The sequence below is a fragment of the Thalia democratica genome, chromosome 2, assembly GCF_965202585.1.
Source record: "Thalia democratica chromosome 2, ktThaDemo2.hap1.1, whole genome shotgun sequence".
NCBI lineage: Eukaryota > Metazoa > Chordata > Thaliacea > Salpida > Salpidae > Thalia > Thalia democratica.
This window is the reverse complement of record NC_139166.1, coordinates 60,270,337-60,297,781: the sequence shown is the minus strand read 5'-3', so window position 1 is coordinate 60,297,781 and position 27,445 is coordinate 60,270,337. Positions and strand designations below refer to the sequence as shown.

At 24.3% G+C, this 27,445-nt stretch overlaps 1 protein-coding gene across 1 annotated transcript; it reads left to right on the top strand.

The window, feature by feature from the left end:
• The first annotated feature begins 14,347 nt into the window (after nucleotides 1-14,347).
• LOC145829617 (inactive tyrosine-protein kinase transmembrane receptor ROR1-like) lies at nucleotides 14,348-26,744 on the top strand. The gene is made up of 18 exons (XM_082937461.1): nucleotides 14,348-14,435; nucleotides 15,202-15,247; nucleotides 17,937-17,974; nucleotides 18,557-18,674; nucleotides 20,175-20,356; nucleotides 20,684-20,723; nucleotides 20,859-20,998; nucleotides 21,377-21,582; nucleotides 21,790-21,993; nucleotides 22,112-22,226; nucleotides 22,293-22,513; nucleotides 22,594-22,722; nucleotides 23,784-23,900; nucleotides 24,848-24,973; nucleotides 25,192-25,370; nucleotides 25,871-26,135; nucleotides 26,198-26,265; nucleotides 26,641-26,744. Exons 1-18 carry the CDS (start codon nucleotides 14,390-14,392, stop codon nucleotides 26,732-26,734), a joined length of 2,334 nt encoding a protein of 777 aa, XP_082793587.1. The 5' UTR covers nucleotides 14,348-14,389; the 3' UTR covers nucleotides 26,735-26,744.
• The last annotated feature ends 701 nt before the right edge of the window (nucleotides 26,745-27,445 follow it).

Genomic DNA, 27,445 nt, shown 5'->3' with positions numbered 1-27,445 from the left:
AATATATTTTTTATAAATTAAAATATATCAATTTCTTAGCTTCAAATTGCTTTTTATTAGCTAATTATGTGCAAATAAAATAGACAAGTAAACATGAACGAATACATCATTCATGAACGAAAAACTTTTTTACTCGAGTTCGACAGAACTTCAGTACTACACTACTTAAAAAAACAACCTTGTTTTAAATTTTCGCTTTCAAATAACCTCAAAGAATATAAACTATCTACAAACTGCTAATGAGGCGTGGAATTTGCAATGTGAAGTTTTAAAGAGTACTTTGACAAAAAGTAAACGATCCATCAAACTTTGTAACAAATTAAATTTGCAACATAGCATAGTAATGGTATTACAAATTTGAGTTTTTTTCGTACTACATATGATACTTATTAGACCTACTTATGACCTTTACATAAGACTACTTGTACCTACATATTTTTACTTATGACCTCTAATATCTGAGCTGGATTTTATAAACTTGTATAGTACAAATGACAGTTTAAACTTAATGATTAAAATAGTTTTACATTTTATTTCTATAAATACCCAAAAATTTATGCTGCTACAGATAAAAACAATTTTAATAAACAATAAATTGCATGAAATCTTTTATATCGAATAGTTCTATCTTTTTAAAACAAAAAAAAAAAGAGAAAAAAATCCTACTAAAAATTGGCAAAAAAATATATTACTGTGTCTATTTTTATTTCAAATACTTATAATAATAATATTCAAAATTATTTTATATTTCTTGACAATTTTTTTTTATAAAATAAACTGTAAGCTTAATACAAAAACCTAAGTTTTACTGCTAAATACTTAAGCTTAAGTATAATTAATTTTAAATTGGAAAGGTATCTAGAATTTAATGTACATTAAAAACCTATCTCTTTTCGTCATTAAAATCTATTAATTTTGTATTTTGTTATCGTTTTTTATTTTTTTTCTAAGTTACAATTTTGTTTTCTGTTAACTAATAGAAATTTTGAAGTTTATATGTTTTTAAGTATTTAAATTTCCGCCTTTAACTTTAAAATAAGACTTGGTTATGGTTTATTTTAAGAAAAAGTTAAACTTTTGGCTTATCATGCTTGTAGTCGCCTACATATGTAAAAAAATTAGATACTGTGCATTCCTACTTAATTCATTACTACGCACTTTATATAAATCGTTATTGTTACTTAGTTTACTTAACTTCGTTCTCTGCTAAGAATTTTGAATAAAAACAATAGGGTAACAACTTTTTTTTTATTTAGATTTATAATACTAAAAAAATCCAAAAAAATACTATCTAATACAATAACAAACTTTACTACAACAAAGTTTGCTTTTTTAAAATTGAATTAGAAAAATTTTTGGTTTTAATAATCTTTAAGACATATAAAAATTAATATAAAAATATTAGAAACGAGTAAATGAAAAAAATTAAGAAAATTTGTTGGTTATAGGTTTTGTATTAGCATACTAATAATAAATACTGTATAAGTTATATAACGCATAGCTGTTAGGCTATAGAGTATATATAGAAATTTTAACAACTGTAGTAAAATTATTACATTAAGGAAATTTTTTTTGCTACTTTTTTTATTTTTCAAGATAATCTGCGCAATAGAATTTTTTTGAAATAATTCATAATAAACTTAAAAAATAATATTAATGTAAGAAAAGAATTTATGGTTAAATTTATAATTAATTGAGACAAAAGATCAACTATTGATATTTAAAGAATCTTTATGTAAAACAAACTAATTAAATGTTGTTATTTTATTAAAATATATAGTCAGGAGTTTGGTACATCGTCTATTTTCTTTTTAAAATATAAAATACATCGCATGACAAAAAAGTTGTGTCTTTTACATAATTATACGCTTATATAAAAAATGCATTTTAACACGAATGAGACAAAACAGCCTGTGACAAATATAACTGACAAACGTGATTGTTATTTGAAAGCTCAGATTATTACGACATTGAGGACTAAACAAATATTTTAAAAATAACTAACAACTAATAAGTCCAGTCTGAACAATAAAATATGTTTTTTAATTAGTGACGTCAATGTTTACTTTGTAACTTTGTTACTACTTATTATTATATTTAAAAAAAAACTCTAATAGTTTATCAAATAGTATTTAAATTTTAAAGTATGTTGGTAAAAAATCAAATATGTTTAATTTCGTTAATGATAAAAACTTAAATACATAATAAAGATCGTGACTATAATGAAATAAATTTCAAACGATATTTCAAAGATAATCTCATAGATATAAAACATTTAAATATTTTAAAATTATTAAAATTAACTAGTTCACTACCTTTTTTGAACAAAAATAGTTTTAAGAAGTGAAAATAAAACATTCTAATTTTTTCAATACATATATAACTTACCTTAATTTTGTTAGAAATATGTTTATAAACTTTAATGTTTATCAAGCCTTGACTAATGCAACTTGAAATAAAATTTACTAATAAATATTTTTTTCGTAATTTGTTTGACTAAAAAAATACTTACTTTATCATATTAAAAAAGCTTTTCCAGGTCTCTCTATACTAAAATCGATTTAAAAAAAAAATTATAACTAAAATTTTAAAACTAAAACACAACTTAGTAAAGAATTAATAAAAGTGGTTAAAACACAATTAAATATATCGTTTACAATATTTACATATTAACTTAAATATTTGTTATTTTTTAGATAACTTTAAAATAAACTTTTTATTTTTTCAGTAAGTGTTTTGTTGTAATTCGTAAACTATAGCAACTACTTGTAACAATTTATATATTAAAATAAATAAAAAAACAAAAAACATATTCTAAGGGCACTATCAAGTAGCAAGTTTAAGTAATCTGAACAAAACATACTAAAAGTTGTTTACTTTTTATATTTTTGAGTAAACATAAAAATTAATTACCATAACATATGACAACTTGTGTATAACAGTCCAAATGTTTTTCTGTGTTAAGATTTACCACAATTTATCACGTTTTGTTTTGCTCATAAATAGAGAAGTTAAAAGTACAATTAAATTTGAAATATTTTTGTAAATGAACACGTGATTTTTGTTATATGTGTTATAATTCAGGGTTACATGACAATTTTAATTCGAAAAGTTAAAATTTCGACAACTCAAGTTCTTAAAAAATATTTTAATGGCAACAACTCAAAAAAATAAACTACGTGTTAAAGTATTGTTAGTATCTAAAAGCCGTTTTTTCTTTTTTGCAAAAACTTAGTCATTTTTTAAGATTTTCAAAAAATACTGAAAATAACAACATTTTAATACTTAGTTTAACCAAATTTCAAACTGTTTTTAAAGTTTTCTAAAAAATAAAAAATGGCTTAGAGATGTTATTTAGACCTACATACTTATTTTGATTTTTTTAAACGTATATTTTTTTCGGTTATTTATTTCGTTTTAAGAATCCAAATTGTCTGAATTCGAATAGTAGTGCATCCATACTTTAGACATACTGAAATTTATTAATTAATGTTCGTATTACTAAACATTAAAAAAACTAAAGAAACTGGACTCAAGAAAAAACACTCTTTCGTAATAAAACTAAAGATAAATAAACTTTAAATTTATAAAATTTTTTAACATTTGAAAGTTACACTTTTCACTTAAAAAGATAATTATTTAGTTTTTTGACACATTTACCTGTTATTTTATTTGTTTTACCACCCATTGAAATTTTATTTGACAAGATTCTTAAACTGCACAAGTCTATACGAATAACGTTATTTTATACTTATACTTTTAAGTGAGCTCAAAGTGTAAATAAATGTTTATCGATTTTAAATGAGGAGTAAAATTAATATTGTCAAGTTTTTAGTTAAACTTGATAAAAAATAAACGATCCATCAAACTTTGTACCAAATTTATTTTTGATCAAAAATACTTGCCGGGTAAAATAAAAAATAAATACAATAATGATACTATAAACACAAGTTAAATTTTTAATTTTACTTTCTCTTTACATACAGTAATTATTAAATATGACCTTTATAAGTTGGGTTAAAATTTTATAAATCGATGAAGAACAAACAAATTTTTAATTCTTTAAAGTGATCGAAACAAACGTTTCGATTTTATTTGAAATTACTGAATTTTTTTGTTTAAACAAAAAACAATAGCATTTTAATGTACGAAAAACAAATAAAAAACTATTAGTATAATTATTCTTTAACTAGTTAATAGTAAGAAATTTTCATACTTAAAAAGAATACAGACAATAATAAATTTAAATTATTTTTCAAGTATTCACATAGGTAGTTTTAATTCCGTCTTTTGACAAACTACCAGTTTGTTATCAAGTTATTTTAACTCAGGAATAACGACAACCATTCATTAAAATCATCAGAGTTTAATTTAATGCTTTTTTTGATGTTATGAATGTTTAGTAAGTTCTTTTTAGTAAGTTTTTTATTTTATGTGACCTTGCCAGTTTATAAAGTCAAATAATTTTTCAAACTATTATAAATTAAAATTAATTTCAAAATATATTGCTGTAATTCAATCAAAACCGATTATACACTCTAACGTTTTATGTTAAAAGTAAGAGTTAGAAGGCATAGACTTTAAGAAGAATATGTTTTAGTTAAACATGAGTTTTAAAGTAAAAAAAAAATATTGAAGTTAATATAAACATTTTTAGTAAAGTTACGCGTAAAGCTAACAAAAAACAAGTTATGAAGAAAAAAATAAATAAAAAGTGATATCTGGATTATGTGCCAAAATTTTCTAAAATATGTTTACTGAATGAGTTTTCAGTCACCAATTAAATTTCTTTCGTTTGTAGTTTTATGTTACCATGCGTTATACTTTCCTAGTTGTGTAAAAATTTTTTTTAATGAAAAACGAGTTTCACAGTTTTCGAGAGTAAAATGTTATTTCCTACAAATTATTTTATATTGAGTTGAATAGTTTTTACTCGGTTTATCTAAGTCATCACATCCGCTAAGTGTTTGTGTTCAAATCCTTTTGATTCTTAATGTGCCGCGCATTTTGCAACCTGTAAAAATTGACTAAAAATTTTACCGTTGGACCCTTTAAAAAAAATTTTTAAGGTTCTAGAAGCCGTTAACAACTTAAGAGTCAATCGATCAGCGTTGAGAAAATAATTTTAATAAAAGAATAATAAAAAAAATAATACAAAACTTTAAATTTGTACAACTAAACTTTTTGAGAACAAAATTTAAAATTTAAAATACTCTTTTCAAAATTAAAGTTGTATGTATATCAACTTGCCAGATAATTTAAAGGACAATTTAAGTTGGCATAAAAATAAAAATAATAATATATAGTTTTAATATAAAAAGTAGCTTAACCTACACATAAGTTGATCTAGTTTTATAAATATCGAAGTGAAAAAATTAGTTAAATAATTTAAAATTTTGTATAGAGAAATATTAATAGTTACAGAAAGAAAAACCGAAATAAACTAATCATTACTAGTATTTTAAACTACGAAGAATAATATTATTAAACTAAATACGGATATGATTCTACTGGAGTGGTTTAAGGTTAGGCTGTGTTTACATAGTTTATAGGTTTACAAAGTTGTCGTTCTTATTTTAATTGTAAATCATGTAAAAAAGTGAAACATTCAAGTTTTATAATCAATGCTAAGTAACAAATTTAAATTAATACTGTTTACTACATACGTTTATATTATTATTATTATTATTATTACTATTAAGTTTACTGTCCAACGAAGGACCTAGGCATTAAAACCTAAGCCACTTAAACTGAAAGACACTAACATAAAAAGAAAAAAACAAATTACAGTGATTAAATAAACATAAACATAAAACTTATACAAGGCACAGACTGAATAAATTAAAACTTTCACAACAAAAATATTCAACGATTCCAAAGTCACCAACCTCCAATTATACATTCCAAAGCAACAAATCCCTGTAACGAGCCTCTCCAGTCAAAATTCTTCAGAACCTGTCTTCATCTTGATCATTTCATCACTCAATATGAATTTGCATAAGCTGTCTAAAAAATATTTAAAAAAAAGTACGAGTTTTGCTTTAATTAATACTTTTAATTAATAAAAAAGCGTTTAAAAACTTTTTAAGCACATGAGAATCTATACTTTGTCATACATTTAGAAGAAATGGTATTTGGTTTATATAACAACAACAAATTTTACATCCAGTATTTATTTTTAGAAGCATTTTAGTATCTTAGTTTCCGCGATATAATAAAACAATGCGACGTTAATCTGCTAACAAAAACTCAAAGTCGCCATCAAGTACTTAAACTTGAGTAGGATTATTTCAGACTTCAAACATTCATTATATTTTATTGAGTAGTAAAAATGACTCATTCAGTAAGTATTGTAAAACATTAAATGCACGACTTATTTTCTTTTGTCGCTATACTATTCTGTTGAATACTACTTAAAACAGTTCAGTTTCGTCGAAAAAAATGATTTTGATTTTTGTTACTGCTGCATTATTAAATATTATATTTTTCATATCAAGTGTGAAACTAAAATATTTTTTTTTATATATCAAGTTATTTTAAAAACATTTTTGTTGAAAATTCATAATTTATTAACTCAGTAAAAACTTAAAAAACCTTATTTTAAAGATTTGTAAACAAACAAAAATTTTAAAGTTTGCCAAAACATAAATCAACATTAGAGTATAAATACAACATTTTTTTTTTTTTTTTTCAATTCTAATTATTTGGTTATTTTTGTTTGAAACTTATAAATAAAGATTCCGATTAACATTTTACAACACTTTTTAAACCAATACTCGGAATGTTTAACACTTCAGCATAGTACAGGAATAAACACATTTATCATAAGATTAATGTTCTTGTCCTGTTTATGATTTAATTTAATTTAGTGATCTTTTCATTCCAAGACACCACGCCTTTTCGCGATATCACTTGAAGTTATTGAAAAAATTTAAACTTTTAAGCTGCTTGATAAATTTTCAAGAACAAATTACTTACAATTACGTCAAACCGGTGTTACTGACTTTTAGAAACATTTCATCAATTGTTCAAAATCTTATGTAAGCTGTTCGAATTGAAAAACTTGGAGGTCAAAGTACAGACTGATTGTTTTGATTGTTAATTTTAATATAAATAGTACAACCAGTTTCAAACTTTTGCCATAATCTATGTTCCAAAAAATATAGAAACTATTTTCAAAATGTTAAATTTTATAAAATATTTATGTTTTTTATTCACTACATTTATGATTTTTTCGACAACGCATAATACTACTATTAAAATTTCAATTAAAATCAATATAGATAGTACAAATTATTAAAAAATAATTGTTTTTTTAACTTTCTAAACCAATACGTTTAACATATATTAGGTGATAGAATATTATTTTTAGTGTTTAATTTATTATGTACTAAACAGTAAACTTAAGTATGTTAATATTAATCTTCAAACACTTTTATATACCTATATTTCATTTAACGTCTTTTTTATTCGATGCTACTTTCTTTTATTTTATCAAATTAAACAAAAAGATTATTGCACCGAATTCTAAACTACCTTAAATATTTTAACTTCCAACATTTTTCATACTTGTTAGTCGACCTGCAAACAATACAATATTTATTTTATCTGTTAAACGTTACAAATATAAATATCAAGTTTTATTACCTCTCTTAAGGTTATAGCTTATTTTTTTGCTTGATATTTTTGCGTACAACACTTGAAACAAAAACTTAAAGCTTTTTAAAAGCTATTTTATCGCTTCGCCGAAGTAAAATATGGAGTTTAGATTTTACTAGACCCTCGCAATATCACTATTATGACAACAAATGTACAAATTGTAATAACTATTAATAAGGAATTACATTCATTATTTGTTGAATTCTGAAAAATACTTTTTATTAGATAATAAATTTTTTTAAACTGTTAACAAAAAAATTATTTACTACACTTCTTAATTTTAAGAACTAAGAAACTTTTTTTTAATTCGGTTGCTATGCAATGGTTTGCTTGCAATACCTTCAGTATTTCTGTAAGTAGATATTTTTTTTGACTTGCTAATGCTGAGTACAATCGAAAAAGAAAATTACATATATTTTACTTTTTTTATTAATTGAAGCGTACCGAAAAATCGCTTAAGTTGAGCACGTTCTTAATGATCTGTAATTCAAGATTACTTTCGGTTTTAAGTTTTACTACGCAGAACATGGTTAATTGAAAATAGTTTTTGATTTTAGTTTCAGCACTTGGTACAGTTCAAAACGGCTTACCATCACTTTAAAGAGTTTTTTGTCAGTTTAAGAATCTATGTTTTACTTAAAAGCTGAACCAAATAGGCTGAATCCGTGAATCTTTTTAAGAATTTTAACAGTTGATAGTTTTACTACAGATAAGTTTTCCTGTGAACATTAGCTCAAAGCTGTCAAATTAATCAAATTAAAGTATTTAATTATTAAATTGCTGAAGATTTTTGTATAAAAACAGCTGTTTAATAATTTTGTGAAAAAGTTGCTCATTATCGTTACGTTGCATCTAATTTATGTTAGATTTATTTATTTTTACCTCACCATGACCAAAATCATTATGTATATCTTTTGTTTTTAAACCTTATTTTACATCTTGGAATAAAACTCAATTATTGGAATGTCAGTTGAAAGTTAAAGCTAACTACTTAAAAAAATGTTTCCGCAAAATCGAGTCATTTTTAACGACAGTTAGAAAATGTAAACAAGTTAAAGAATCACAGAAGGTTTGGGAGGTCTTTTACGATTTTGTTTTGAAAAGTCGTTTAAATTTATTACATCGCTTTAAATTATTTAGTAAAATAGTTGGTTTTACTTTTAAGAATTTACAAGTCGTTTATGTCAGATTAAACAAACCTCATTTAGATTTAGCTGCAAGCATTGTAGCTTCGTGGAGTTGAATAATAGCATCTGCGTCAAGATAAATGTTTGTAATTACTAAATAATCAGATAAATACTGCATTTCTTGATAAACTATTTAGAAAATGTAAAAAAACCATTTTAAATAGCAATTTCTTCTTGTTCAAGTTAAGTAGTAGTCTAAACCTTTTTATTAACTAATATACATTAAATAAAGTTTTGAACCATAAGTATTTTTACAAAAAGTTGATTCAGTTTTAATCCCTAAAACTTTTTTTGCAGTGTTGTTGTGATATAGTAACGTGAATCAACCTTATCGCTCTTAAAATTTCTGCAAAGAACATTCTTTATATACTTACACAAACTTATTAAATATAATTATGAAAAACAATTTACTTTTACTTACAACTAATAGTAGGACGAAACTTGAGTAGACCATTACTACTGATTTATACTTTTTATCATTTTTAGTTTACAGAAATTCAGTTCATTTTACAAAAGTATAATTAAAGTTTGTTAAGGGCAATATTTAAATGGTTTTAACTAGCTAAAGTTTTTACTTAGATACATTTGAAATATGGAATCCCAAAACTTTCAATCAATTGAAATACGTTGAAGTTTGAAATTATAGAAATCGTTCAACTGAGCAGACTCACTTTAATCTTATTAAACCAAATTTTGTTTACACAAGAGATTATCGAAAAGTTAATGCTTTCTCATACTAAAGTGAGATCATAATAAATCTCATACCTAGTTTTTAAAACATTATATTTTTGGATATCTAAGTACAAAACATTTCTACAATTGATTTTTGTTTTGATTTTTTTTAAATAGGCAAACTAATTTGAAGTATCTAAAAGATAGTTTAAAGAGTTATACCTTTTTAAAATTTAACTAAACGGTTATATAAGTTAATACAAAAAGATTTTTCGTTTGCCAATAACTTTAGAGTATTGTGAAAATCATTAGCTAAAATGTACAATTCACAAATTAAATTTTTTTAAAAGTTAAACTGCTTTTTACATTAAGGTACATGATTTATATTTATCATAATAGTTTGCTCAAAATTACCTGTATAAGGTTGTGCATTATGTACTTTAAGTTGCCTTAAATTTTATTTTCCGTGTTAACCATAGCTTCATTAAACAAACATTTATAGAATACTGCAGTAGTCTCTTGATTATAATGCGAGAAAGACTAAAAATTAACTTAAAAATCAAAAAGTTAGCTCAATTGTAGTTTATTTCTAATGAAATTTTAAATTAATATATAAACATTTTGTTGTACTTAAAACTAGCTTTTACTTAATAAAAAAATATTGATTCAACATAGGTTAGTTATCATTTTAGAAGATTGTTTAAAATTTTCATAAACACGTGTGACGTATAATTTAGCGTCAAATAAGCACTTTTTAAACTTACAAGTAATTTTAGATCTAGTATTTTTCAAACAAAACTAACTAATATTATTAAATTTTGCTTTTACTATTTAAAAAAAAAAACATGTAACTTGAAATTTCAGTTATCATTTGGTAAATTTAACACATTTATTATTTTTTCAAACGAATTTCCGTTTTAAATATAATTTACTTAATTTCAGCAAATACGTTTCAGTAGTTAATAAATAAACAAAAAATCAAAGTGGTTTTACTTGTTTTATTTTTTTAATTTTTTTTTATTGTAACATAGCAAAACTTGAGTCATAACAATTTTTTTCAATATTTTTTATGAATGTTTTATGATACTATTTATAATTAGCCCACCCATTAAGTTTTTATAGCGGTTACTAGTATTTCATGTTTTTACGACATTCGTTTAACGACATACGAAGACTTCAGTTTTTTATAGTTTTGTTTGCATTAAACTGGTTGCTTACAGTTTAAAGAGTATAAATCGTCCGGCTACATGTAAATTAGTTATCCTAAATAAGTTTTTATGAAACCCAAGAAAATTTAAAAGGTGCATACAATTAAGTAACTAACAAAAATATTTTTTGTTGACTTTTAAGGAGAAGCAGTTTTTTGACTTTTTAATACACACTTTAAAAAAGTTTCATAGGTGTTAAAACTTTATTTAAATATTTAAACGACAAAGTAGTTACTAAAACAAAATTAAATGTTTACTTTAAAAAACTATAAACTAAGAACTTACAGACACTAGTAAATTAAATTAAATGGGCTAGATAAGCTTGTTTTAGAAAGTTATCCACAGAATCTTATCATTTAACAGTTTAATTGTTGGACTTCTTCGAACTAAGCTATATTTTCTTCGCACTTAAAAACATCGCATTTATCAAGGCTGTGTGACTCTTAAGCAAACTAAAGTTTTACCAAAATTTTTATTTCTATTCAACAGCCTGACAAATAGCTCTTAGTTTGAATAATTGTTTTATAAAATGACCTTATCGCTATAAAATTCGCTGCGTGCTCTGTTATATGAGAAAATATACTTAAAGTTTAATAATGTTTACAGGAATACTATTTTGCTATTTACTTTGAAGATAATTAGCTTGAGTTTCATTTACTAGAAGTTACAAACTAAACTACTATTATATTTTAACAGAAACGCTTTATAAAACTGTTTAGCACAATTTTAATTATGTAGAAAAGGTTATTTATAGGAAGAATTAGTTTATATGATAAAACAAATTTTAATATTATATTTAAATTTATTAGTCCAATAAAAAATTTTTTTAACAAATATTAAAAGTACTAAGAACTTTTTAGCAAAAAAAACAAATTTTGAAATCAAACTTCTTACAAAGTTAATAATAACAATAACTCGTATTACTTTTTTACAGCTTAGTTTTATAATTTTACAATATTATATACATTTGTATATTAGAAATAGTATAATATAAACTAATAACTTATTACAAAACATAAAATTTGTAAACATTCAAAAAACAAAATCAAAAAAATGATTAACATTACTGTATTTTGGCTCAGCATTATTTTTCGAAAAAAGAACACCTGTAAGAACATGATGTCATTTTCAGTAACATGAAGTATGAAAGATTACATAAGTTATGTAAAATAAATTTTTTTAAAGAAATTATATGGTGTTTTAAGCCTTCTAATAGCCTTTTTATCCAAGAGTGATTATAAAAAAAACATTAGAACTCAATTTTTTTTTACTTAAATTACATTTAGTAAATAACAATGCTTTTCATTTTAACGTACTTTTTAGTAAGTCTAAAAGTTTTGTTAATTAATTTACATTAAACAAAAATTTCTTTTATGATTTTAAACAACAATACTTAACACAATACCATCTTTATTTATTAAATAAGATTAAAACTCAACTTCAAAACTACTGGTATTCTGTTAAGCAATAAAAATAAGTCAAAAGAGCTTTTTAAAATAGTCATAGTAGTTGTCAGAGTTTCTTAAAAAGTATTAAAAATAAAATTTATGTCTTGGTTTCGTTTTATAATATAAAGAATCGTAGATTAAAGATTAGTAAATTGGTTTTGTTTATAATAAACAAATGATCAAGTATATTTTTACGATTCATATAGTTTATATTTTTATATATTGATAAGCAAATAAATTCTAAATAAAATATAATAATGCTTCTGATAGTTAAAACATTCAATAACGGTCTATTTTATCAGTTATAAGTTTTAAAAGGTTAAAAAACCTAGACTTATAATTTGAAATAAATAAAAAGCAAAATTATTGGTAAGTTTTCTTAAATTTTAAGTTGCAACTTCAACAAAATAATTTACAAATTTGTTTAGGTAAAAATCCATACTCTTACCATTTGAACACAGTACTATGCAACTATAAGTTATATAATAACTGTCGCTGCTTACAAAAAAAATTAGCACAAAGCTTTATGCATAATAAAATTATTCAGGATAAAATTTTAACTAGTATATTTTATTTTTCTTAAAAGTTGAAGAGTTAATAAAATATTTCAACTGAAAGCAAACTATTTTTATAGATAGTTTTTATAAATATTTAGTTAAATTAAAATAAAACACAAAGCGTAAAAGTGATCGTATGATAAAGAAAATATTTTCATGAAAACTGTTTTTATTAATGCATAACTTGCACAAACGTTTTTAAATTTATTTTCTTACTAGTTATTATAAACTATATTAATAAAAGTAAATATTAATATCTATTAAAATTAGTTATTAGCGAAGCGTTTAAAGTGGTTAAGATTTACTTTACATTTTTTATTCTGTTTCACTTAAAGTTAGAATAGTATATAAAATTTAGTTTTTGTTAAACAATTTCTCACCACCTTTTTTCTCTTTTAATTAAAAACGAAGAAATACAGTAATTAAAATACTGATACTTTGATTATTTCTAATATATTTAAAGTTTCTTAAGATTACAAATTTTTTTGTTTGTACGTTTGGGAGAAATTAAAAGTAGCAAAAAAACATTTTATTACTATCTTGATAATTATTAACTTCTCAAACTTTATCTAAAAGTTAGTTCTTATACACATTTGAAATCTTTATGCGATTTAAAAAGTGTGTTTTTCGTATATGAATTGTTAAATTAATCTGTAATTCTATTGAATATTATTATAATTTCATGTGATTTTAATGTGACATGAGAGAATAGATACGTCACGAATAAAAAAGAAAAAACGCATAAATATGTCTACAAAACTTCTTACTTCTTCGTTAGTTAGATTATTACACTGTAAGAAGCTTACATTGTAAAAGTAATAGTAATAAAAGCTTCTATTAAATATCGTTTACTAGTCATATTGATATTGATTACATTTTACGATTTATTAGATTTTTTGCTTGTTTTACTTAGATTGTAGATGTATTTTTTACAGTATTGAAAATATTGTACTGTTTTTTATATAATATACCATTTTCGTTGTCACCTGTCAAGAAATATTATAAGTTTTAATTTAACCTTTCTAAATGTTCTAAACGTGTAAGCCTAAGGACTCATTAATGTAATTATGATAAGTAATATTCAATACGTTCAAACAACTTTTAAAACTAACTTCATTTGAAAGTATAAATTTCTGAAGTAAAGGAGTTTTATGTTTACACTACAATAATTAAAAACTATATTTACAATACACTTTAAAAATTCAAGCAACTAATTATCAAGGTTGTTCTTTCTTTGTTTAAGTAATTTTTGTAGTGAAATTTTAATCGTTCACTTAATAAGGTTTTAATTAAAAGTTATTGGTCGGTTGTGTTTTTTGGCTTTCAAAGATTATAGATTACTGTCCGTCAAACTAAATTTGAATAAGACAATTTATCATGTCGTTTGACATCAAGTAACTTTTTTCTTCGAGATAGAAAAAATATTTTTTTTTTAATAAACTTTTTTTTTTCTTCTCTCAACCACTATGAAATTTCTACAGCGATGAAATGTTTTAAATAGCTTAAAGACGTGCAGCACAAGAATTAAACATTTTTTTTCTTGAAATATGGTTTTTTAAATACTTGATTTGAGCGTATTACTCTTCTTTCACATGAAGTAGTATCATTTATTACAATTGATTTATTCAGATTACTTTGATTCTGATTTTAGTTTGTTAATGATGAAAGCCATACTTCAACTTCTAGCTACCTTGTGTTTACTTAGTAAGTTGATTTTTTAAAACAAATTAACATTTAATTTATTTCTTAAAAGATCGTATAAAATTATAAAGTATAATTTTATTTTTGAACAACTGTCTTTAATATTTGATATAAATTTTCACACTACCATTATACTTATTTGAATTTTTCAGATCTAAGGGATACTTGTTCCCTATAAAAAACGCCATAAAATTTTGAGTGTTTTGTGATTTTAAAAAAACTATTAATTCAATTATATAAGTAATATAAATTATTAACTTCTAACTCATTTTACATACTAATATAAATTGAAATTTAATTTAGTATAAAAACATTGTTTATTACTTAAGATATAGTCTAGTAGCAAATGTTGTTGTACTTTAATTCATATAAAATTACATAGTGTTAAAAAAAGTACAGCTTGAGACAAAATATCTTTTAATATAGTACGTAGGTACCATAAATAAATTATATTTAATTTAAAAACACTTTTTTTTGCAAATTAAGTAAATGTTTTGTTGCTTCAAAAGTTAAAACTAATGCAAGTTGGTCACGTATCAAATAAACACAACTTTCAATCGACTAGAAAACAATAAGTCGCTTATAAAATATATAACTTTTTGCTTTTGTAGTTACTTGGTATGTCATAACCTTTTAAACTTTGTTGTAAAATAATTCTATACATAAATCTAAGAACTTATAAATCAAACTAAAATCTAAATTTAAGTAAAAATCAACATGCATTCTTTGAAAATACCTTCTTACTACAAATGACGTCATGTTTTTACAGGTGTTGTTGTGTCGAAAAGGCATTCTAAACTAAAAGGCAGCAATGGGTTGGTTTTTATCTTATTGGAAATTTCTTGAAAATTTAGGAATAGTATGCTTTATTTAAAGTATTAATAACTTTTTAGTCTTTGTCTTTGTAACGTACTAAACTCTAATAATAAAAAAATATATTACAAATAAAACATATATTGAAGTTTAATACAAAAAATGTGCACAAAATTTGTCACTACTTTACCTGTTATCAGTTAACTAAAGTTTTTTAACTAACAAAGTATATAAATTATGTTATGTTCAAGAACTTTTGTCTGTATTTTATTTGCAAAACTTACGTCTATATGTAAACAAACTTTTCTATTTTAAGCGAAATCGGTGTTAAAATTTTTACCAAAACGTGCTTATAAAAATGTAGTAGTTGTTTGTTTTGTGAAACCTGGTAAGTTTAACAAATACTAACTTACTTTAAAGCAAATATCAAACGAGTTTTTTTGTAAAACTTTTGAAATCTAGACATATTTTCTCACAAAGCAGGCTAAGAGCAAGTTTTTACGATAAGGTTATTTATTTAATAAATGATAAATCAAACTAAGAATTTTCTGACAAGCACTTAAATGTAAAGTTTTAGTTTGCTTCAGTCTTAAATGCAATTGGTTTTAAAAATGAACGGAAAATGTTGCTTAAAACTAAATTTTTCATTTGATTAATATCTTTATTATCTTAAATAAACTCAAAGGAGACAGCTTATTCAGTTTAATCGAATGGTGTCTACAGTGCATTTTAATTAGTGATGTACCGGACCCACAATTTCGGGTCCGGCCGGACCCGGACCCGGACTTTTTTTTCAAATTAAAATCCGGCCGGAACCGGACCCGGACTTTTTTTTCAAATTAGAATCCGGCCGGAACCGGACCCGGACTTTTTTTTCAAACTAGAATCCGGCCGGAACCGGATCCGGACTTTTTTTTCAAATTAGAATCCGGCCGGATCCGGATATCAGACAAAAATGGCAATATCCGGCCGGACCCGGACCCGGATAGTGAGAATCACTAGTATAAACTAGCCAGAGTCAGAACGAGGTTTTTAAAAACTGAAAAAAAAGAACTTCATCTAATAATAAGTAGAACAGCTAGCCACAAGGTTTACAAATTTAGGTGTTATTTACAATTAAAAATCTGAAAACGAGTTCTTGAACAAAATACACTAGAAAATTACCAAATATTGAAAACTGGATCAGCTCAAACTCTTTCAAAATTTAAAAGAAAACTAGCCCGAGTTTTTATAAAAAACTAAACTAGCCTGAGGCAGTCCAAGATTTTCTAAAAATCCCAACAAATTTTGAACTAGCAGGGTTGCCACTGTTTAAGTCAATAAAACTAGCTAGAGTGAGTATAAACAAGCCTGAGTCAGAATGAGGTTTTTAAAAACTGAAAAAATTACTTTTATCTAATAATCAGTAGAACAGCTAGCAAAGGTTTACAATTTGGTAGTAAAGTTGTGGACTGATTGTGGTACACTTAAATTATTAGTACTACCCATCATAATTAAATCCTACCTTATTTAATTAATATCTAACAAATAATAAATTCTAACTGAGACTATTTTCTATAATCAGACACGACAGTTATGAGTAATGAATCTTTTATATAAAACACAACAAGAAATACTAGCATATACAAAATTATTAATTACTTTGGTAACACTTTAAAAACTGGAAGCTATTTAAATCTATATCAAAAGACTTAAAACAATAAACTAAAAATTAAATAAAACTTTTAGTAAAAAATAAACTGTAAAATTTTTAATAAACTATTAAACTATAAACTTGGCTTAAATATTTAAACAACTAAACACCAGTTGAAATATTCACTTTTAAAACAAAACACTACTTACAATAAGCATTCACAAAAAAGTTCAAGATATTTTGTTGCTTCAAGCTGCACACCAAACTAACTAACTGCTTACATATAAACTGCCTGTCATGTTCTGATGTTTTGTTGCATCAGTATTTAGTTTGAAACATTTCGTCATATGATTCTCATTGGCTCGTACATTTAACTCTAAATATTCTCTGAGCTCAACTTTAAACAATAAATAATGCAAGGATTCATTCCAAAGTTTTTAATTTTACAACATATGTAAAGAGTTCATGAAATGTTTATTTCATAGTTTAAATGTAAACAAATGTAAATTAGTCACGTGTACAAAATGAGCCAATCACGGTAGGTGTTTAATTTTAACTGACGAAAATGACTCTTATAAATTTACACAGAGTTTGTTTTTGAAAAAATACTTTTCAGTATGCTCTTTTTTACTAACTAGATCCGGGTCCGGCCGGATCTCTGTTAGGATCCGGCCGGACCCGGATCCGGACTTTTTTTTCAAATTAGAATCCGGCCGGAACCGGACCCGGACTTTTTTTTCAAATTAGAATCCGGCCGGAACCGGATCCGGACTTTTTTTTCAAATTAGAGTCCGGCCGGATCCGGATATCAGACAAAAATGGCAATATCCGGCCGGACCCGGACCCGGATAGTGAGTCCGGTACATCACTAATTTTAATACAGTTTCTAAAGTTCAGTGTTTTGCTTAATAAGTTTTGTTTAATGTTTTATTTAAATTAACTTAAGTATTAACAAGTTTAATAAAATTATTTTTCAGATTTTACAAAGCATATATTTTAAAAACTATTCTTTATTATAAATTGCTGTGAAAACAACAAAAATTCAAACTTTGTTTCAGGTTTAAACTAACACCGCAAAAGAATTCACCAAATGGGAGTTAGTGTTTTTTCTGTATTTTTAAACATATTTTGTATGTAAAGGTTCGACATATTTATAACACAGCATTTTTTTCTATAAAATACTTATATTAATTGAGATTAATTTTAATCATAGCCAGGTAAAATGCTTCTTTAAATAATAACAAGATATAGTTTATTAAATGTTGAAACAAAAGTAAACTACTAAGTTATTAGTTTATTTCTAAGAAACTATTTATAGCTATTACAAAGATAAGCATTATAAACTTATAGCAAATAATTATAAAAACGTCTAGTAAATCATACTATGTAAGGTACTATTGTTTAAATATTTTAACCAAAGTAATATTTGTTTGCTAAATTTATATGTTCATACATGCTTTTTTTCTTGCATTAATACTAAAATTTAAAAAAAAAAAACTTTAAATTATTGTAATCAGTTATTCTAATATTTTTTGCTAACTAGGAAATATAATCGTAATACATCAAATTCTAGTAACAGTAAGTTATGTGTTTACATTTTTGAATCATGATTTTGAGTTTTGTACTTTAAACTAGTTGGTTATTTTTTTTAAATATGAAATAAAATAAAATCGTGTAGGTACTAAGCTGACTGTTTTGAAACACATGAAAAATCTAGAAGTCGTTTCTGATGAAACTGCAACTTTTAAATGTTATGTTACAGCAAAAAACTCTAAAAAGAATGTTGAATATAAATGGTTAGATTTGTTGTAAAGTTTAGTTTAATAAAAATGAAACTGGTAACTTTAATTTTTGAATATGAAGAAAAGTGCAGTCTTAAAACACTCTAAACACTTCAAAAAAAAAAAACAAATCAAAGTGTATAGAAAATTTTACCAACAAGAAACGAACAACATAAGAAATTTAATAATATTTAAAAAAATTAAAACTAGTTTTACTAAAGCTACTTCCCAATCTTGAATATATATGCTTTAGTATAATCATTTGTGAAATATCTTCTAAAATTTTAATTTTGTAATTATAACAATATTCTTTAATTTTCTATTTAACAAACTAATTAAGTAATAATAAGTTTTCTCAGTTTTTATTTTATTAAAATTAAAAAATTCTAAATGTTTACTACATGTTGAAACTAGAATATATTATACTTGTGTGAAATACTTACACAAAGATTAACTTTAAATTGCTGAGTTTGTGTAAATGCTGCTTGTAAGCGAAAATCATTTACGTTGGCATTTAAAACAACTGTTAGTTGTAATCTTAAATAATTATTTTTTCTCAACTATACTACTCAACTCTTTTTCTATGTCATGCTGAAGATAAAAATTGCATAATCAAAAAAAAAACCTTTTAGATCAAAGGTGAAAAAACAAAATATTAATTAAAAATTAAAAATTAACACATCAAATAACAACGGTAAATATGGCTATCAAGCTTTGTTATATTTAAAACTAATAAAATACAGTTTTCTTAATTGTATTTCATTGAAAATACATGAGATAAGAATTTCACAAAAAATGTATAAAGCACTAACTTGCATATTAGTTGTTTTGTGTTTACATAGCTCACTTAACAAGATTACAGCTAGTTTGCTCAGTTACAGTAGTTTAAACGAATTTTACTATCTCTAACTTGAAAGAAATTTCACTAACTGTTTTAAATTTGTTTGTTGAAGTTTTAATTCAAAAACTCAAATTACTTCCGCTTAATTAATTAGAATAAACAAAAAGCGCTTTTAAATTTAATCAAACTGTCAATTTTTAGTAAACTAGTTTCAATTTGTTTTTAATTTGACATAACATAACTTTTATTGTGTTATTTGGATTTGTTGTTTAGAGCTATACGCTTCTATAGAACACACAAATAGTTTCATAGTTAACCTTTAAGTTAAATATGTGCTAACGTTAATTTTTTAAAGTTTAGTTAATTAATAGTTATAAACTTAAACAAATCATAAAAAAGAGTTTAAAATTTCTAAAAATTAATAACCTACTGAGTTGATTTTATTACATTTCATATCTATTTCAAGAATGAGTTTTTATTTTATAGAAAACGCATACTTCAAATTTTTTAGAAGTAATTTCTCTTTTTTTGCGTGATTAAATACAATGTCAAACAAAATAAAACTGATGGTAAAAAGCTGTTTCTATCTCTCTTTAGCAAAATTGTTGAAATATAGTTGTTATTAAAAGGAAAATGCTTTAATATAAAAAGATTTAAAAAAAAATATTCTGTAGGTATTTCGAGAACAAAAAGTTGGACCCACGCGAGGATGGTAGAATAACAATAGAAACGAAATCCTGGGGATCCAAATTAAAAATAAATCATGTTTATACCTCAGATTCAGGATCTTACAAATGTGTAGCAACTAGTAACAATGAAAGTATTGAGTTAAATTCATCCTTGAGAGTTTCTTTTCGTTAGTATGTTTGTAAAATGTTGCATGCGATCCTAAACTTGCAAAATATATATCAAAAGACTATAAGATGGTTAAAAGTGTAGTAATAACAAAATAAAACGGTCGACTTTTTGATAGTTTAGCTCAAAATGGTGTATATATATATATTTTTTTAGTTCAGTCAGTTTACTTTAAATAGTTATAGTTTAACACTCGTATAAAATATTTTTGTTTTTCGTTTTAAGTAAACCTATACAGTTGTAATAAGGTAGTATTTTCATTTTATTTTTAGCTACTTAAACAGTGTAACTTGTTTTAAGGATTTTATAGATTAAATAACTTTTGCAGAAAAGCCTCCTGAACTCAGTAAGAAAGATCAACCCATTATGTAAGTTGGTTTAAAACAGTTCATAGGAGTAGTTTCGAAAACTTGTTAAAAAGTTTTCAAGTTACCAAATGTTCAAATACGTTAAGGATAAACATTTTCTTAAGGCTTGTTAAAGTATCAAATACTCTTTTTCAGGTTTCAACAAGATGCGCAATGCGTTGAATATAACGGAAATGTTTGTGCTGATTATTTAGGAAATACAAACATTTATGTAGACCCAGATGCTAATATTCAACTCCAAGAAGCTACAATGCTTGCAGCTAAATCTAAATTAGGTTTGTTTAATCTGACATAAAGTACTTGTCAAAAATACCGTTCCATGAAAAATGAAAAACTAACTTTTTGATTCAATATTTTGAAGCCATGTAATCAATTTAATCTACTTTTCAAAACAACATCGTAAAAGACCTCCTAAACTTTTTATGATCTTTTGATTTGTTTACATTTTGTAATCGTCGTTAAAAATGACGCATTTTTCGGAAAAAATTTTGCTGAAAATTTTGTCAGTTTTAACTCTTTAACAGAAAGTAAGTTATTTTATCATTTTAATTGAAATTTGAATGTTTTATAGACAGAAAAAAAAGTTCATGATTGGATTATCTATTTTTTTTTTACTGTTATAGTTGTGTATCTTAGAAAAGTAACTTTTACAGATGCATTGAAAATTAACTTTAATCCAGTTTGTAGAGAACTTTTGATGCCTGCTTATTGTTCTTTTATGTTTCCAACTTGCATAAAACACAATAAGCAAATTTTACCAGTTTACTTATGTAGAGAGGACTGTATCTCAGTAAAAATACATTACTGCAATCTTGACGAACTTATTGACAGAGAAGGATTTGTATACTCATATTTAAAGGTATATTACATAAGTTGTACTACAAAAAGTCTAAGGACACTTACAATAGATTTATGGAAAATTGCTTTCTCTTAATCTTTACTTATATCAAACTACGAAAAAAAAATACAAATCATTTAGTAAAAAAAAATCATTTAGTTACACCTCCTATGCAATAAAAGCACTTTATGAGTTATCATTGATTTGTGATGCATGTTGTATTTTTAGAAAATGATGTCAACAGTTGATTGTTCTCTGTTACCAACTTCATTTAATTCAACTTGTAAAACAATTCAAGTGTCGTTTTCCGAAGAAACATATGTAGAAAAAGATGATTGCTACAATGAATTTGACAATGGAAAATCTTACAACGGATTTGCAAGTACTACCGAGTCTGGTTTAAAATGCATGCCTTGGAACGGAAATAACGAGGTTTGAATAGTAAAAGTATCTCAATTACAATTTTCTTAGTTTTTTTTGGAGTTATAAATAGTTCAGTTTTTTAGTGTGTTTAACAAATAAATAGTATATATCATTAATATTGAATTAGAATGAACAACTCATCAACAATTACTGTAGAAATACTGATGGTACAGCAAGCAAGCCGTGGTGTTATGTTGACAAACAAAACAAAATTCCTCAATCCTGCAAAATCAACACTTGTGGTAAGTCAATTTGATTCATTTAATTTACAAAAAGTCTACCTTTTTATTTAATAAATAAATTTTCAGTGCTCAACAACGACAACATGTTGCCGATGTTTGTAAAACTTGGTGTCTTGACAACTTGTTTATTTGTCGTTGTCATGGTGATGATACTTGGGTCGAGGTTTGTTAGTCGACGCAACAGAAAAAAAGCGAAATTCGCTCAGAACTACTTTAAAAGAGTTAACAGTCACAAACCTCTGTTGTCATACTACGAAAATAAGAGTCACGCTAAAAACTTTAGTGAGGTAATAAAATACATTTAAAATTGTTTTTTTTTCATTTCAAAAACATTAACTATAATAGCACTAATGTATAGTTTTCTCAGGTCAACATACCTGTAGTGAAAAAATCAGCTGTGAAGGTTTCCGGAAGTGTTTTGGGATTTGGTAAATTTGGTTGTGTCCATTTAGTTGAAGTAAAAGAAGACAATGTGATAAAGCTCTATAAAGAAAAAGTAAGCTTCATTAAACTGCAAAGGACGTTTTAACTAAAATACAAAAAATAATAATTTATCGTTTTTTATAACCCATCATCATTAACTATAACATGTTTCAAAAAAAGCTTCATAAGCTTTAAATTTTAGATTTTGAATATTTTTTACCTAAACTGCAAATTCAGCTGTACTGAAGCTTTTTATTTCGTTTAGATCATATTTTAGAACATCTGCTCAGTACGACTTTGATTAATGCGTTAAATATTTGTTAAACAGATTAAATATGTTTGTTTATCCTAAAATTTAAATGTGGTTACAAGAAAATTTTCAAGCAAAATATAGATTTATCAAAGACTAAATGATCTAAAATGCGACGAAGTTACCTACTTTTAGGGTGAATATTATAAAAGAGTGTTATTATTATGTTATCTATATATTTATTAATTTTTTCCTTATTCACTTTTTTTATATTACTATACCACATTATTTTTATCTCGAACTAAATGCTTTGTTATATCTGTTTAAACCACATATTTTTTAAACAATATGATAATCATATTTTAATTGCACTTTGCTAACATGATAAATATACAGTGTTTATAAAACAAACTTGTTATCTAGATACTTACTTACAAATATGTACTTTTTTAACTATTTATAACTATACATGTTTATCAAACTATAATTGAAACTTAAGTGAAACTTATTTTATAAAACCCTTAAAAAACAAATTTAGTTGACAAACTATTCGTCATCTGTGACAAATATACCCTTATATTTGTATATATACTTGTAAGTTAAAATAATTCAACAAATACATTATTCTTCATTCTTTAAAAAAATTTTGACACGTTTTCTAATGCTTAAATTAATACAAGACATTTTTCAAAGATTAATGTAAAACTATTATCTCATTAGAATAAAATAAGTATATGATGAACACATTTAAGTATTGTGAATAAACGTGTTCGAATATGCCTAAGCAGCAAGAGTTTATGTGTTCAGTTTTTAATTATGTACTTATTTAAACTTTATTTGTTTTAGTCATACGTAACACTTTAGTTTAATAAAAAAAATTACAGCTAGCTTCAGTCAAAATCAAAAACTATTCAGAACTTTGCAACAGCCAACAAGAATGTTTATTGAAAGTTTTACGACAAAAATCAACTATTATCCATCCGAACGTAACAAAACTTGTCGTTAGTTTAAAACTTTTACACTTTGTACATAAGTAGTATTTAACGAAATAGAATAGACTTGCTTAAAGAGGTATTTTAAACAAAAGGAAATCATTTGTGAATAGAATTTGTTTTACATTGCTTACTATATGAGTCATTTTTAGTACTCACAAAAGCATATTGAGTGTTTGAAGTCTGAAATAATCCCACTCAAGTTTAAGTACTTGATGGCGACTCTGAGATATTTGTTAGCAGATTAACGTCACATTGTTTAATTTTATTGCGGAAACTAAGATGCTGAAAAGCTTTTAAAAATAACTTTAACAGGAAAAAATTGTTGTTGTTATTTAAACCAAGTATCATTTCTGCTAAAAAGTGTTTAACTAACTTTTTTAACTCTTTTCTATTTTTAAAAACTCTATAAAATGAACTTATCTATTTCTAGCATTTAGAAAAACAAACTAATTTTTAAACATTAATTTATAGTAAAATATTTTTTAAATAGTCAGATATTTTTTTAAGTGCTCAATAGATTATTTAATTCTTGAACTAAACATATTAGCTTATTACCCAACATTCATAACTTGTTGCTACTAGTCTAATTATTGTTTTTGAAAATAGTTTACGTAACATTAGAAAATTAAAACAGCGAAAAAAAAAATACGTAGTTGTTTAAGTTTACCCCCTTCTTCTGTACTAATATAATAAAACAGGTATAAAATTTTTTGATTTTATTAAAATGTATATTGCCTTGTTTCACTATTTAAAAATTGTATTTTTTAAATTTAAATCAACTAGCTTTGCAACTGTTATCTTATTATTATTGTTTTTTTTTTGAAAGCATCATAAACAATAAGAAGCTCAACACTAAACAATACAAATTGTTTTGTCATTATTTCAAAAAAAAAATAAAAAAAAATTATTAATCAAAAATTCATAACAAATAGTTGACAAAAAAACTTAAACAGGCCATGGTATTTGAAGTTAATAATTTCGTGCCAATTTACGAGTATGGAAATGGTTTACATCTTTCATCTTATTTGTCTTCTACAATTTCATGTGAATTTGATTCACTGATGAATATTCTTAAACAAGTAAGTTTACATAGAGTTTGAAATAAAACTATAAAATAATGTATTATACCTAAACTAATAAAATTAAACTTAAATACAAATTTATTGTTTATTTATATTACTTAGCAGTTTTACTATAAAGTACTTGTTTAAAACCGAACTGATAGAATAAAAATTTTGGAAATAGGAAAAAAGATTATTGATGTCTTAAAAGCCTAAAGCTTTACAATTTTTTTCAGATTGCAAAAGGCATGGCATACTTAGAATCAAAAGGTTTTGTGCACAAAGATTTAGCAGCTAGAAATATTGTGATGACTGACATAAACCAAATAAAAATTATCAACTTTAATTTGAGACGAATTGTGGATAAAAATTGTTATGTTTGTGTGAAAAATTATGAAACTCCTATGCCAGTAAGGTTAGTTAACACGTTTAACAAATTATAAGGCTTTATGAAGCAAACTTTTAGAATATGAAAAAAGCGAAAAAAAAAGTTAAGTAACTGAAAATTCATTCATTAAACTCATGCTAGTCATTTTTCACTATACTTCAGATAAGATTTTTTTTTATATTTATTGATTTTATATTAGCTGTAAAACACTTTGTTTTCTTAACTGCAAAACGTAGCTTAATTAGTTTGTTATTTGTTGATTTTGTTTATAGTTAATAGTATATTTAACTTTAAGACTTATTATCTAAAAGTTTTAAACTTGATATTATTTACTCATTTACAAGGTTTTAAAAGTTTATATGGTTATTGGATTTACTTTAACTATAAATTTTTCTATTTTTAAATCCATTGTTACTTTTTTTTCTAGTTTTTTTATCAAATTTAGTCATAAACTATGCCATTGTATATTAGTAGCATATAAAAAGGATAAGGTTTTAACAATTAATTCAGTACTAAATACTTTACAGATGGATGTCACCTGAAACACTGATATCTAGTTCACAATTTTCACCAAAAAGTGATGTTTGGTCATTTGGTGTGCTCATGTGGGAACTTTTTACTTATTCCACTCAGTTCACACCACTACCGTACTCCCATTTAAAAGATGATGAGGTTGTTATTAATATAGTAAGGGGTCAACTACTATCGTGTCCACAAAAATGTCCAGAGTATCTTTTCTACTTAATGCAAAAGTGCTGGAGAAGAAATATAATTCAGCGGCCTACATTTAAGGTTTGTTTATAAAACCTAAATAGTTTTTAAAAAGCTGTAACTTGTATATTATTTTTTTTCAGGAAATTGAAGCTTTTTTATACGGTCCAGTGATTCACAACAGTCAAGTCGACCAACAATCAAAATTGAGGTTAGATATTATTTTCTTTGAAAAAAAACAAGAATAATTTTTTTAAAGATTAGACCAATATTATAATTGTTTCTATATAGTATATATACTTTTTTTCTTTTTTAAGAGTGAACTTAACTTAGTTGTTCGACGAGTTTAGGAAAAATAAAAAATTTTAAATGATTATAGTTGTTTCCTGTTTATAACTACTGTTTTCCTTTTTTGTAAAATTTTTTCTACAATTTATTTTAGATTGTTTTAAATTTAAATTATATGACAGAACTTTTATAGTGAAATATTTGTTAAATAAGTAGTTTGATAATTTTTCTAAGACTTTATTACGTGTTTTAGTTGTTCGGCAGATTTTTAATAATAAATGAAGACTTTTATTCTTAGGTATAATAACAAAAATGACTTAAACAGCTGTAGATTACCATCATACAGCTCTATCGATTTTCAAGAAGGTCAACAAAATGCTTCCCTCTCTTAAAGGAACTTTCATGAGGAATGGATTGATTGTGAAAGACTGTATTCATTGAGTGAAGTTGAAAATAACTTGTGTAAGAAATAGAACGATGAGCTAGGAATAAGAGAAACTCTTTTGATTTAGACTAGAATTCTAAAAACGTGCTTTAAAGCATTTTAGTTACTTTTCGTTTTTATTTTACATTTGATTAAAAAAAAGTAATTTTGTATTTTTTTATTAATAAAAGTTATTATTTGTTGGGAAAAATTTTGTTTAAGTTAATTTGTAATACACAACAGTTTTACTTTTAAATTTCTAATTTGACTAATATGTAAAACTTTATAATAGTCATTAAAACAAGTGTAAATTTAATTTAGAAGTATTTTTGTACAAAAAGCATACTTTTACTTCTAATTTTTTATTTTTAACATTCTAACTTTAATTGTCAGTTTGTTTATAAAAGTAAATGTATAATGTAGTTTATTCTAAACAAGAACTTTAGTGTAGTTTATCAATGTTAGCTTTACAATAATTTAATTAGGATTAACTCTACAATAAAGTAAACAACTGATGTAGTAGTTTATAAAAATTTAAAAATATTTGAATTACAATTTTAATTCTTAATATAGGAAACTAGAATTAAAAGTGGTTTTATCAGTTTTTGTTAGTTATATTTAAAAGCAACAAACCTTTAACAATTTTAAAGCATTACCATAAATATTTAAGCTAAAAAAT

What these genes read in the sequence shown, in the direction of transcription:
- LOC145829617 (XM_082937461.1), top strand. Translation starts at nt 14,390, where the DNA reads ATGATGAAAGCCATACTTCAACTTCTAGCTACCTTGTGTTTACTTA. An exon ending in AGCTACCTTGTGTTTACTTA is followed by an intron (nt 14,436 to 15,201) that starts GTAAGTTGATTT and finishes ATGTTTTTACAG; the next exon opens with GTGTTGTTGTGTCGAAAAGG. An exon ending in TGCAGCTAAATCTAAATTAG is followed by an intron (nt 20,999 to 21,376) that starts GTTTGTTTAATC and finishes TAACTTTTACAG; the next exon opens with ATGCATTGAAAATTAACTTT.